Source organism: Erinaceus europaeus, chromosome 4 (assembly GCF_950295315.1).
Source record: "Erinaceus europaeus chromosome 4, mEriEur2.1, whole genome shotgun sequence".
In the NCBI taxonomy this organism is placed as follows: domain Eukaryota; kingdom Metazoa; phylum Chordata; class Mammalia; order Eulipotyphla; family Erinaceidae; genus Erinaceus; species Erinaceus europaeus.
In genome coordinates, this window is record NC_080165.1 from 31,672,754 (window position 1) to 31,687,279 (window position 14,526).

Sequence of the window (14,526 nt, forward strand, 5' to 3'; positions counted from 1 at the left end):
GCTGAACATGGGCGTTGACATTGCTTATATACTCTGCTTTATTTATTATTTTTTTATTTGCCTCCAGGGTTATTGCTGGGGCTCAGTGCCTGCAACCACATATCCACTGCTCTGGAGGCTATTTTTCCCTTTTGTTGCCTTTGTTGTTTATCATTGTTTCTGTTATTATCATTGTTGTTATTGCTGTCATTGGGTAGGACAGAGAGAAATAGAGAGGAGCGAGAGAAAGATAGACACCTGCAGACCTGCTTCATTGCTTGTGAAGCCATCCCCCTGCAGATGGGGAGCCGAGGGCTCGAACCAGGATCCCTACGCCGGTCCCTGCGAATCATGCCGCGTGCGCTTAACCTACTGCACTACTGTACAGCCCCCCTATGCTCTGCTTTTATATGTATATGCAGGATATATTATAGGTGTTTTTGCTATACTAGAGATTAAATAGTGTGATATCTCTTCATATATTATCTAGGGCATGAGGTTCTTTAATTGTTTCAAAGGTTTCATTATAATGTTTGAGAGGAAAAAAATCCTGGCCATCATTAGTGAGAGGATAGAGGTCCTAGTTTTTGTTCTGTATTCGTGGTTTTGTTTAAAGTTACATTTTCCAAGAAACCATTAATAATGTAATTGAGTGTTTTCTGTACATCAGTGAGAAATTTATTCTCCCGCTTTTGACAGAGTGGTATGTGGTATATACACACGTATATATATATACGCACACACTCATATATTTCTGTTTATTAATGTATGTAAAGCTGTTTTAACTTTACATAGACTAGATCTAGGAGTTCAAGTTTCTGAGACATTTTTTACCTTTGGTTTAGGTTTTTATATACTGTCTGGAACAGCTGAGCATCAAGCCTGATGCGGATGTGGATACTTCACAGTAAGTGAAGCCAAAACTGCTATCATTAATACTTTTAAGAAAACTAAAAATACAGAGGAACCATCTCCCTTCTCACCAGTTTCTCAGTTTTTGGTGCTGATTTTTGCTTTTTTCTTCACAGTATTGCTCTCTAGGTTTCTTTAAAAAAATTTTTTCTGAGTTCTGCTTAGCATCTGTAACTAAGATTTATGATCTGACACAGGTAATGCTGAAGTAAAAGCCTTCTAAGTTGACAGTATGAGAGTTTTCCCATTTATAACCATTTCTTGCTGTCAGCTTTAACCGTCTGTTACGCAAGAGGATCAGCCCTCTGGGTCTGAGCACTAAATGACTATTTAATCATTTTAGTTCTTCTTTAATTGGATGTGTAATATACTAACCTTCCAGGAATCTGTATTATTGGTCAGTTCCCTGACACTACTGAGTAAGTCTATTTCCCTTTACTGTTCTGTCACAAGATGTTTCATGTATCTCTGAATTCTAATGGATTTTTGATCGTTACCTTCTGCTCTGCTTACTCCCATAGATTTGATATTTGTGTTGCCTTCATCACCGTGTTTTAGGGCATAGAGACTGATTCCTTTAGTGCTTCTCTACTTTCAAATATTATTTGATGTTTTTATGTATATTTGCTTTCCGTACGTTTCCCAAAATCAGTTGTTTAAATCATGTTTAAAGAAAAGAATTCCTGCTAACGTGTTTACTATGATTCTGTTTTACCTCTAAATTATCTGTATCATAAATATACATACACACACACATATATAAATTTAGGGTATATTTCTAATCACAACTGCAAATTTATCAGCAGATTTATCGTATTCTCACTAATTTTATGTGTTTGGTCACTTGTATATTATCAACTAATTTTATAATTTAATTCACCTATAAGTTGTTTACACATATAAATTTTTAAAATCTAGTATTTTTCCCTTTGGTGATTTATTAGATAGAGATAAAGTGAAACTAAGAGGAAAGGGGAGATAGAGATGGGGAGAAAGAGATGCCTGAAGCACTGCTTCACTGCTTATGAAGCTTCCCCCCAGCAGGGGCCTTGAACCCTGGTACTTGTGCACAGTAGCATGTGTACTCAACTGAGTGTGCCACTATCCAATCCCTGATGTTTTTTTAAAAAATTATAATTGATTTTGGAAAGACCCAAAAGGGTATTTTATATGGTTTATATGATCAGCTAGCCCATGAACTCGAATGTTAAAAAAAAAAAAGGAAAAAGGAAAAAAACCTCACAGAAAGCTATATGTGTCTTGACAAAAAGATTTTAAAGTGAAATTTACATTGCTTTTTTTTTTTTTTTGCTAATGCTTTCATTGTAATTATTCTCTTATTTGTTTCTATATTCAGTCTGTCTGTTGATGTTTCTTCTCCTGACTTGTTTGGAAGTGTTCATGAGGACTTCAGTTTGACTTCTGTAAGTGGTATGATAAATAATTAAGATGATCAGTAGGAAATAATCTGTTTCATTTAAAAAGCTATACAATGGCCATTTTACATATTAGTCTAATTTAGTGCTATAGCATATTTTCTATATATTTTTTTTGGAAAATGTAGTGAAGATATAATTTTCTTTTTAACTTTTCAGGGTCCTTCCTGTACCTGTATAATTCCTGTATAATGTACCTGTATAGTTGCTCCTAGCAGACTTTTCTTTCTTCCTTTTTTAAAATGCCAGATGCAAGACAGAGAGGAACAGGAAGAGGGAAGGAGGGAAAGGAGGTGTAAAGGAGAGGGGAAAGAGAGAGAGAGAGAGGAGAGAGACACCTCATATCACCACTCCATCATCTAGAGTATCTTCCCTGATGAAGTGCATACTTCTCCCATATGATGCTACAGGCTCAACCCCAAGTCCTTACACATTACAAAGTGTGTTCTCTACCAGGTGAGTTATCTACTGACTCCAAAGATGGGAATTTATGTATATCCTGCACTTAATGTCTTTTTTGGGGGGGTACAAGAAATAGCTCCCCTCATAGGGCATGAACTCTGTCTCTTGTGGACCCAGGTTTGAGCCATGGTACCACGAGGAAGCACCATGGGGCTGAGCACAATTTCCAGTGCTATAGTGTCTCTCCCTCTTCATCTCTTTCTCACTGGAATTAAAAAAAAAAAAATAGAATTCAGGTGTGAGCTGCCATCCCCCTATCCATTCCAGCCTCAGAGGAAAAATAACACGTTTCAGCTAAAGTTGCCGCTTATTTAGCATCATCTGTTCTCAGCGTCATTTCGTGTTTTGATGCGAAATTTAACCCACATGTTTCCTCTTTAACCAATGAAACTTCCATTACCTTTCTCTATTTTACTTCTGTAAGTTTCTGTAACAGCATTTTTTAGAACGTAAGTGCCTTTAATATGAATACATAAATTAAAAAAAAATTGCCACCAGGGTTTTCACTGGCACTTTGTACCTGCACTATTCCATTGCTCCTGGCAGACTCTTTTTGGGATCCACTGTGAGAGATGGAAAGAGGGAGAAGAGCAGAGAGAGGAGAGGTACCACAGTGTTGCTCTCACTGCTCACGAAGCTTCCCCTTTGCCGTGTGCTCCCACGTGGTCATGAGGGCCTGAACCCCAAGTGTTTGGTGAAGCATGTGCTCTACCAGCTGAACTGTCTCCAGGCCTTCCAGATATGTATCTTTAACATACTCATACATGTATTGAGGGTCAGTTCACACTCACACATTATCAGTTTTATAAATTGAGTTGTTGAAATTCCAATCCCCATCTACCTTTAAAAAATGAACACTGTTTTTGATCTGTCATCAAATTGAAGGGCATCTCTGTCATGTGTGAAACTCCCATCCTCTTGCCTTACTTCCTCTCATATGATGAGATGGCTTTTTTCTTTTTTGCCTTCAGGGTTATTGCTGAGGCTCAATGCCTGCACTATGAATCAATCCACTGCTCTTGGAGGCCATTTTTCCCATTTTGTTTCCCTTGTTGTTACCTTGTTGTTGTCATTATTATTATTGTTATCATTGCTGTTGTTCTTGAATAGGACAGAGAGAAATTGAGAGAGGAGGGGAGACAAAGGGGGAGAGAAAGACAGAAACCTGCAGACTTGCCTCACCGCTTGTGAAGTGACCCCTCCCCCCCACTGCAGGTGGGGAGCCACGGGCTCGAACTGGGATCCTTGCGATTCTCACCATGTGCGCTTAACCCTCTGTGCTAGCGCCCGACCTCTGACATGACTTTTAAGAGCTAGTCAGGTGGCTAGGATGAAGATAGAGACCACCAAGTGTGTAAAGGACACAGACAGTTGGAATCGAACCAGCTTAGTCAGTGCTATCAAAATGAGATGTCTCTTAGTTACCACAAAAGGGAGCTACTGTGAAGACACCAACTGATCTGCCTGTTCTGTGATAAAGTTCTCCAGATGCTTTGTAGTCAAGGTTAGTGAGATGCAAAGAAGGCTACCAGCTATGTCACAGGGCATTCACCTTGCCATAAGGAACCTAATAATAAGACACAGATACTACAGAAGATATCAGGGAGCTACTTACTGGTTTCAGAGAGACTGAGATCACCAGAATGAGGTTATGTATAATTATTGATTTATTGGAAAATGAGAATCTTCATATTTGTAGCACTGTGAAGGATGACCACTGGCTTACTTGCTGATAAGGAATTAGACCAACATGTGGGTATGAGCCCTGTCTGACTTACCTGGCATTAGAAATGGTTCATCACTTTGAAAACATTAGACACATTGGTTAATGGTATGGGCACTCTAAAGCTTTATTTAATTGCTAAAGATCTAATGTGCTCTGATCAATTCAATTTTTGTGCTATGATGTTAAATAATTTTCTTGTAAATTATGTTATAGAAATAAAAATAATAAAGGGTATGTATATGTGTATGGGAGGATAGTTCCCAAGGAAACAATATGAAGCCTCAGTTTCCTGTCCTACATCGTTTTCATGTATGTTAGTATGTGTGTGTATATATATATATATATATTTCTTTTTTAAATTTTTATTTGTTTATTTTCCCTTTTGTTGCCCTTTTTTATTGTTGTTGTAGTTATTGGTGTCGTCATTGTTGGATAGGACAGAGAAATGGAGAGAAGAGGGCAAGACATAGAGGGAGAGAGAAAGCTAAACATCTGTAGACCTGCTTCACTGCCTGTGAAGCCACTCCCCTGTAGGTAGGGAGCTGGTGGCTAGAACCGGGATCCTTCCGCTGATCAGGCTGAGTGTTCTGTGTACCACCCTAAATGGTTTGGGTGTTTCCCTGCTGATAGACATATAGCCTTGAGATGCAGTGGTGGTTCCACTCTGAATATGCTTCTCTCCCTCAAAAGGGAGTAGCACAGGCCTCCAAGGTGACCCTGACTAGTTGGAAGGAGCCAGAAGACCACACAGGGTTATATCTCTGTTGACTCACATTGGCTTACTGGCAACCCAGCCCCTGAATGTATCTGTCATATTTGCTCTGTTAGGACCTTGTCTCTCTCATTTTACTCTCCAAAGCTGTTGTTGACTTGGACCAAATTCTGTTCCTGTTTTTCCCCATTGGATAACTTTTCCATAGACTTGATGCAGATGGTTGAGCTCTTCTTGGGAATTTACACCAGGATACAAAAGAGACTATTAACATTAAGATAGTGGTCTCTTTTTGAAGTTAAAAGATGCTGGTTGACTTCTGACTCACCACTTGATGTCAGGCCTGTCACAGAGGGTATTTTCTCCCTAGACAAAACTGGGATGGCATTCCATACATCTTAAAGATTCTGTGAGGAATAATTGAAATGATGATAAATAAAGCCCTAGCCCTTCATTAGCATGTACTGTTTTCATAGGTTGAACTATTATTTTCAAACTTGTATCTAAGTTATTAATCAACTTGGTACTTAATTACCCAAGCTTGAGGATTTGATTACTTTTGTTTGCAGTTGTTCTTCCCACTTTCATTTCTAATGATTAATTAGATTTGAGGAAAAGAAAATCTCTACCTAAGAATAAGTAGTTTTTCCATTTTGAGGACGATCTATACAGATTACAGTAAGGAAAATAAGCCAAATAGTTACTAACAGGACAGAGAAGCAACAGCAAACTAATATGGATTCTAGTGAAAACTACTCAGTCTGAAAGGAAGACTCTTACAGATAACTAAGGATTGATTTTTTTTTTTTTTTTTGCCTCCAGGGTTATTTCTGGGGCTCAGTGCCTACACTACAATCCCCTGTTCCTGGAGGCCATTTTTCCCATTTTATTGCCCTTGTTATTGTTATTGTTGGATAGGAGAGAGAGAAATTGAGAGGAGGGGAAGACAGAGAGGGGGAGAGAAAGATAGACTCCTGCAGACCTGCTTCACTGCCTGTGAAGTGACCCCCCCCCCCCCCCCGCAGGTGGGGAGCCGGGGGCCCGAACCGGGATCCTTACGCCAATCCTTGCACTTTGCGCCATGTGTGATTAACCACTAAGGATTGATTTTTATAACTTAAGTAACCGGTTAAGGTGTTTCAGGAATGCAGCATGTTTACAGTGTGGTGAAGCTTTAGCTTATTTCATGTGCTTTAGGAATGCCCTTGCAGCACAATACTAACACTAGGCAAAAGGGGACATGGCCATCCCTCCCCCAAATAGTGACAGGCAGAGAGAGAAAGAAACCACTGCATTAAAGCTTCTGCTAATGTGTAGATGCACGGGTTTGAACCTGGGTCACATGTGCAGCAAAGCAGAACAGTATCCAAGTGAGCTATTTCCCATTTTTTATTAGTGATTTAATATTTATTTCAAAATTATGATAAAACGGGCTATAATTCCACACCATTCCCACTGTCAGAGTTCTGTGTCCCCATTCCCACCACTGGAAAATGCACTAGTTCTAACAAGGTCACAGATATAGGCTATTATTTCTATAACTATCTATATTTATATATATTTGCCCATTTATTCTATGAATCTGCTTTTTATTCCTTTCTAAGTCACACCTATACCTATGACTACTTCCAAATGTCCTTTATTTCCTTTTCTCTTTCTAGATCCTGATGGAATTGGAGTTCAGAGCCTGCTGGTCATCATCCCCTAATATCTCTCCCCTTTTGGGATTATAGACCAAAATTCTTTATGGGGAGCAGAAGGTGGGAGTTCTGGCTTCTATAATTGCTTTTCCGCTGGACATGGGCATTGGAAGTTCAACTCATACCTCTAGCCTGTTTCTGTCTTACCCTAGTGGGGTAGGGCTCTGGAAAAGTGAGGTTCCAGAACACATTGGTAAGGTTGTCTGCCCAGGGAGGTCAGAATTGAATCATAGTAGCATCTGCAACTTGGTGGCTGAAAGGTGGCAAAATATAAAGCAGGAAAAAAAAAAAAAAACGTTTAATAAACATGAACCAAAAAGTGTCCTGACTTCCCTGAACAGATGACCTCACAAATGTGTTCCAGTCTCCAGAACCTTATCCCACTAGGGTAACAGAGAAAGAGGCTAGAGGTATGGACTGACCTGCCAATTTCCATGTCCAGCAGAGAAACAATTACAGAAGTCAGACCTTCCACCTTCTGCACCCCATAAAAAATTTTGGCCCATATTCACAGAGAAAAACTGAATAGGGAAGCTTCCAATAGAGGGGATTGGACACCAAACTCTGGTGGTTGGAACTAGCTGTATGGAATTATACCCCTGTTATCTCATAATCTTGTCAGTCATTATTAAATCACTAATAATTTTTTTTAAAAAGTAGGAATACAGCAGATAAGAATAGGGTTTTGAGCTGGGCAGTAGTATAGCAGGTTAAGCGCACATGGTGCAAAGCACAAAGGCCAGCATAAGGATCCCAGTTCGAGCCTCCACCTCCATCCCCCACTCCCCATCTGCAGGGGCTCACTTTGCAAATGGTGAAGCAGGTCTGCAGGTGTCTATCTATCTCTCCTCTCTGTTTTCCCCTCCTCTCTTGATTTATCTCTGTCCTATCCAACAACAATAACAACTACAAGAAGCGCAACAAAATGGGAAAAAATGGCCTCCAGGAGCAGTGAATTCCTAGTGCAGGCACCAAGCTCCATTGATAACCGTGGAGGCCAAAAAAAAACAGAATAGGGTTTTAGGGAGAAAGAAGCTAGGAAGTCTACTTTAGGTATGTTCCTAGGGAATCCATGATTTTAATAATTTTTCCTTGACCTTCATAGCTAACCTGCAGGTGGACTAAAATATAGTCTGGGAAGATAGTTCAGGGTAGATATAGAGCTAAAAAGCTGGATTAGATGAGTGTAGCACCCAAACTTGAAGAAAGTATATGAATACAATTAATTGTTTATCTTAATGATCTGACCCATAGCCTATATATATTCGCATTAAGCACAGAAAGCTGTGTAACCTCTGAGTCCCTGTCAGTCTGAGCTCACAGTCCATGGTCACAGTGTACAAGGACCCAACTTCAAGCTACTGGTCCCCACTTGAAGGGGGAAAGATTTGCGAATGGTGAAAAAGGGATTCAGGTGTCTCTCTGTCTCTCTCCCTCTCTATCTCCCCCTCCTATCTCAATTTCTCTTATTTCTATCTAATCATAAATAAATAAAAATTTAAAAAGAAGTTTAATAATTCTTATAATAATTAGCTATGTTTGTCGATTACTAGTAAACAGTAACAGGTCATGCTCTGCAGAAGTAAAGTCAACATTTTAATTAAATTCAAGCAGCTTTTTAAAAATATGATGGTAGGCTGGAGAGGTAGTTCACAAGATGGACTGCATGCCTTCCCATACACTCAGCCTAGGTTTGAACGCAGACACTACATGAGAGTGCTGGAGCAACAGGGGAAACTCCGGGGTTTTGATGCCTATCTCTGACTGAATGCAAAAGACAGCCCAGGAATGGCGATTTTGTACTTGTGCAAGAAGACCCTGACTCCACACACACGCACACGCACACACACATGCACACACACACATGCACACGCATGCACACACACGCACACACATGCACACACACATGCACACAAGCACACACACACATGCACACACGCACACATAAAAAGGGGGAAATAAACACTTGATGTTGCTATGTAAAATTATCAGGAGACAAAAGATACGCTTTACAACTGAATTCAATGAGTATAGTTAATCTTTGGTCCAGGTAACTCCAAGGACAGCGGGATTTATTTTCACATTTGGTATAATTGACTTTTAAGATAAGTGATTCTGATTATATACAAAACAGTATGCAAACTGTGGCTGAGAGATCCTTTCTTGGAAGATGATTTTGCCTTAGATTTTAGTCAAAAGCATCTTAAGTCAAGGCCCAATATTAGTCACAGCTGTTCCAAAGAATGCTCTCACACCTGAGGAGCAGGGGACCATGCTTTTGATGAGCCACAAATGCCATTCCTGGAATTTTCATTGATAAAATGGTTCTTCTGAACTGTAAAAGGATGTCACACTTATCAGTATTGGGATCATAGTCCCCTCCCCATGACTGCCTGTTCCCTCCTCCTAAGAGAGACGGTTGCACATAAAAAAAATCTAGGAGGTTTACATTTTCTGCAGGATCCCATCATATGGATAGCTTTATAATTCTCCAAGAGATGGGAAGTATATGAACTGTTTCCTGAAATTATCTACATTTTTGTTTACTTTTAAAATACTCATTTTATAGCCCTTCTCTAAGTGCTAAATCCAATAAGCAATAAAATAAATTCCTTTTTTTAGTATCTGTTCTATGATAACAGTTGATCCAACTTTATTAGTTAACTGTTTCTTCAGTCTGCTTTTCCATACAGTTTTCCATACAGTTCCATACAATTTAATAGTCTTCTTTTGTTGTGAGCAGACAGTTGTAATGAGAAAGTAGAATTTGAGAATTAATATTGTTTTTAGAGCCCCTCTCCTTAAAAACTGCTCCAACTTTATTAGCTGTGTTCCATCGATCTATTTTTCTATACAGTTACAATGAGCAATTTAAATTCTGTTTTGTTTTGCCACCAGATTTATCCCTGGAGTTTAGTGCCTGCACACAAATCCAGAGCTCCTAATGACTACCCCATTCTCACCCCCTCCATTTTTTGTTTGTTTTTTTCCTTTTTATTTCTGTTTTTATTTTATCTCCTCAGCTCTGGGTTATGGTAGTGCTTGGGATTAAATCTGGGGCCTTGGACATGAATATCTTTTTGCATGACCATTATGCTATCTCCTCAGCTCCCCCTTTTTTTTCCTTTGATAGAAACAAATTGACAGGGATAGGGGAAGAGAGAGGGAGAGAAGGAAACTGGAGACACCTGCATCACTACTTCACTACTTGTAAAGCTCCTCCCAACCCCACTTTAGGTGGGGACCAGGGTCTTGAACCCAGATCCTTGAGGCATAATAATATGTATACTTTACTGGGTACACCACTGTCCAGCCCCTAGAATTTTAAAACTGTATTATGTTTCTCTGTTAGAACTGTGAAAAGTAGCTAAGAAAAACAAAGCATTGACTATTGATCTTCAACACCCAGAGATTATAATAAAATTTAATGATTGGTAAATGTTGCTAGACTCTCGATTTGCCTACAGATGTAATTTTCTCAAAATTCTTTTTGCATTTAGGAGCAACGACTTTTGATAGTCCTGAGTAACTGTTGCTATCTGGAACGTCACACTTTTCTGAATATAGCCGAACATTTTGAAAAGCACAACTTTCAGGGAGTAGAAAAGATAACACAGGTAAATGATTTATGTCCAATGGACAGATTGATTGTTTCATCAAGTTATTTCCTTGGCATCCTTCTTTTTTTGCTGTGCACTACTTTCAAATGCTTGTATTTCTTTCTCCCTTTTACCTGTTCTATCTTTGAATCATGTCCCTCATTCTTGTAAGTCATCTCAAGTCATGAATTTATTTTTTTTTTTTCTCTTTAACTTTCTCATTACTTTTTTTCCTTTTTTTTTTTTTTTATTTAAATTTTTAATTTAAGAAAGGATTAGTGAACAAAAGCATAAGGTAGGAGGGGTACAACTCCACACAATTCCCACCACCCAATCCCCATAACCCACCCTCTCCCATGATAGCCTTCCCATTCTCTAGCCCTCTGGGAGCATGGACCCAGGGTCATTGAGGGTTGCAGAAGGTAGAGGGTCTGGCTTCTGTAATTGCTTCCCCGCTGAACATGGGCGTTGACTGGTCGGTCCATACTCCCAGTCTGCCTCTCTCTTTCCCTAGTAAGGTGTGTCTCTGGGGAAGCTGAGCTCCAGGACACATTGGTGGGGTCTTCAATCCAGGGAAGCCTAGCCAGCATCCTGGTGGCATCTGGAACCTGGTGATTGAAAAGAGAGTTAACATACAAAGCCAAACAATTTGTTGAGCAAACATGTATCCCAAGATTGGAATAGTGGAGAGGAAGTGTTGGGGAGGTACTCACTGCAAACTCTAGTGTAATCCTGCTTTCAGGTATATATTTTGCAGTAGTTTATGGATACGTGTGCGCATACGCTCTCTCTCACAGAAACTGGTGTATGTCTAGGTTATGGGACTTTGTTAGAAAGTGAACTACCTGAGATGAAATTAGAGTGTACTATAAAAGGAAAGGTCTCACCCGAGTAATGAAGCTGAAGGGTTGTTATTCCACACGTGAAGTCTCTGGATACACTCTGAGGTGAAGCATGTTGAGATGGCAATCGTTGCTTTGGTTAGGTTGTGATCGACGGATGCAATATTATTTGGTATGGATTGGGAGAAGCATACGGGAAAGTGAGCCCTATCCATGGGTGCCAGGACTGGGGGAAGTAGGGGCTCTATAGTGAAGATGTGAGGTTCCTGTTGTCTTAGGCTTCAAAAAGACAATCAATAGTTAATATTATCATCACATTATGTGTTAATTGGGTTAACTTTGAAAAGTCCCTTTGTTATGGTTTGCTGTACAGTACCCAGTATCTTGTATATAGCTGTGCTATTGGAAGCTTCTAATTTACTTGGTCTAGGCTTTTGAGAGAGTCCGCATATCAAATACGTTGCCTATCTATTAAAAAGATTCAGTTTGTCTTTTGAGAACCTTTGAGACATACAATTGATTTCCCCCTCTCATATTAATTAACTACTGATTTATATGTCTACATTTTGCTAGGAGTGTACATAAACACCATTCCCATCACCAAAGGACCGTGACCCATCCCTCCCGCCCATTCCCACCCCCCACTGGCCCAGGAAGCTACATGTCTACCCCTCACCACTGGGTTTTTACTTTGGTGCCCTACTTACAATTTGATCAGGTCCTGCTTTTAGTTTCCCTTTCAGATCTTCTAAGTCAGCTTCTGTTGATGAGTGGGATCATCCCATACTCATCTTTAACTTTCTGACTTAGTCCACTTAACATAATTCCTTCTAGCTCTGTCCAAGATGGGTCAGAGAAGGTGAGTTCATTGTTCTTGATAGCTGCATTCAAGTCATGAATTTAATAGTCTTCTTTTGTTGTGAGCAAACTTTACTTTAGGCTAAAGCTGATTTACTCTCCGCTTAGGCATTTTGAAAAATGAGGGAAGAAAGCAAGAGAAATAGCTCAGTTCACTATATCACTGTGCGCATGCCTGAGACCCCAAAGGTCTCAGGTTCATTCCCCAGCACTACCTTCTGCCATACTTGAGCAGTGGTCTGATCCTTTCTCTTTCTTCTCACTTGTGTTCACATTTTCTCTCTCTTGAACTAAATAAATAAATAAATATAAATTAATAAAAGTGAGGGAAGAATGTAGAGACAGAAAAGTATCAGTCCCAATCCTTTAATAATCATCTCAGATTTGACTCCTTTTGAGTTAAAGCTTTTACTTAAAGCAACTACAAGCTCCCTTAGTTCACAAAGGAGCTCTTTCATGCTTCTTCACACCTCTTCTCCCTTCTCCCTTTCTGTATGATTACATGTGTTTGCTTTAGCTCCTTAAGTATGATCTCAAGTGATGAACACATGTGAGCTCACACACATGCATGCACGCACATGCACACACATGCACTCTCACATTCTGAGACTTAGAATAACTGTAGCATTTTTAATATCTTACCTGTACAGTAAATATTCTTACCTGTAAATAAATACAATCTATGATTGTAGCAAAGTTGAGCAAAATGAATCCATTCAAAACCAATGGAGAAGGTCTTTTAAATGTGTTATACTTCATTGTTTACATTACTTCAAGCAAGCAAAAAAGGAAAAACTGAAGCAGTGTTGTTTATTAAAGGTTGGTTGGTTCCTGGGCAGAGGTTTATCAGATTTCTAAGTAAAACTAAGCTATAACCACTTTTTTCTTTTTTTTAATGTCAATACAGTTTTCTCAGTGCAAAGAGTAAGAGAGATAAAGATCTTGGTGATCTTATAGTCAAAAGCACTCTTGATGGATTGCATTGCGTATATGTATATGTATATGTATATGTATATGTATATGTATATGTATATGTATATGTATATGTATATGTATATGTATATGTATATGTATATGTTTGTTTGTTTTTTAACAAATGATGGTTCCAGTTCATGAACTAGACTGGGATTTTTTTTCAACAAATGAAAATGTCAAAGTGGGTGGCTCTGTGTTGTTTTCCTTCCTTTTCGTAAAGATTAATCATCCTGATGAGAAATGTGACTTAAGACTGTAGGGCCATAAACTGTTAAGTTGTTTTTTTTTCCAGAAATTTCTGTATTGAGAATTACAAGGTGTTCTCTTGAAGTAAAAAGTTAATTTTTGGAGACAATAGACACTTTGGTTTTATTACAAGAGCAGTAATGGCATGGATATATTTATTGGAGTTTTTTTGTCATTAAAACATGAAATGATTAGTAATTGCATTTAGCAAGGCTTAAGTATGGGCTTCCTTAGGTTTTCATAGTTATGAGTAGTAATTATATCTATTGCTTCTGTTTCTGTAAGAAGAGTGAACTTGACATATATGTAGATTTTGATACCCTTCCTACTCCTTGTCAGTATTATAACTAAAGTAATCTCAAGGATAAAGGACTGTAATTTGAAATAAAATGAACTTTTTTCCCCCACTCAGAATTTAGAACTGTTCTAATAGACCATTGAATATTTTGAAATTACTTACTTGTATATGAATTTAATAGATAGTATACTATTAAATGTGTTTTTCTTTGTTATTATTATTATTATCATCATCATCATCTTTACTTATTGAGTAGAGACAATCATAAATCAAGAGAGTAAGGGGAGATAGGGAGAGAGAAAGTGAGACACCTGCAGCCCTGATTCACCAATCATAAAGCTTTCCCCCTGCAGGTGGGGACCGAGGTCTCAAACCTGGGTGTGCTCTGCCAGGTATGCCACCACCCATCCCGTTTTTCTGGTTTTCAGTGCAAATATGCATCATGACTTTTTCAGCAACCCAACAGATTTGAGTATAGCATTACTCAGATTCTGTGTATTAGGCATCAATCTGTTAATTCCAAGTTGCTAACCAAGTAAAACATATGTCTTGCTTTAAGGGATAAAGGCTACCACCTACCATTGCATTTCAAATGGTGACTGACTCTAGGGCATGGGTCCCAGAAAAATCACAGGTTGACTGGCTAATTTGTTATCCATTCTAGTGCTCTCTTGTTTCAGGTCCTGGAGATAATGGTGACTGTAGGTTTCTAACTTTTTCTTAGTGGACATAAAACACTCTCTTGGCTGTCCTTCCTGGTTTAACCCAGTGATTGGTCTAG

At 38.9% G+C, this 14,526-nt stretch overlaps 1 protein-coding gene across 1 annotated transcript in view; it reads left to right on the forward strand.

The window, feature by feature from the left end:
* The window catches only part of EXOC2 (exocyst complex component 2), a 182,056-nt gene that overhangs the window by 115,675 nt on the left and 51,855 nt on the right, over window positions 1-14,526 (forward strand). Inside the window, exons 20-22 of the mRNA XM_060189160.1 lie at window positions 825-886; window positions 2,249-2,315; window positions 10,428-10,544. Coding sequence (XP_060045143.1) covers window positions 825-886; window positions 2,249-2,315; window positions 10,428-10,544 — 246 coding nt within the window. The remainder of the gene's footprint in view (window positions 1-824; window positions 887-2,248; window positions 2,316-10,427; window positions 10,545-14,526) is intronic.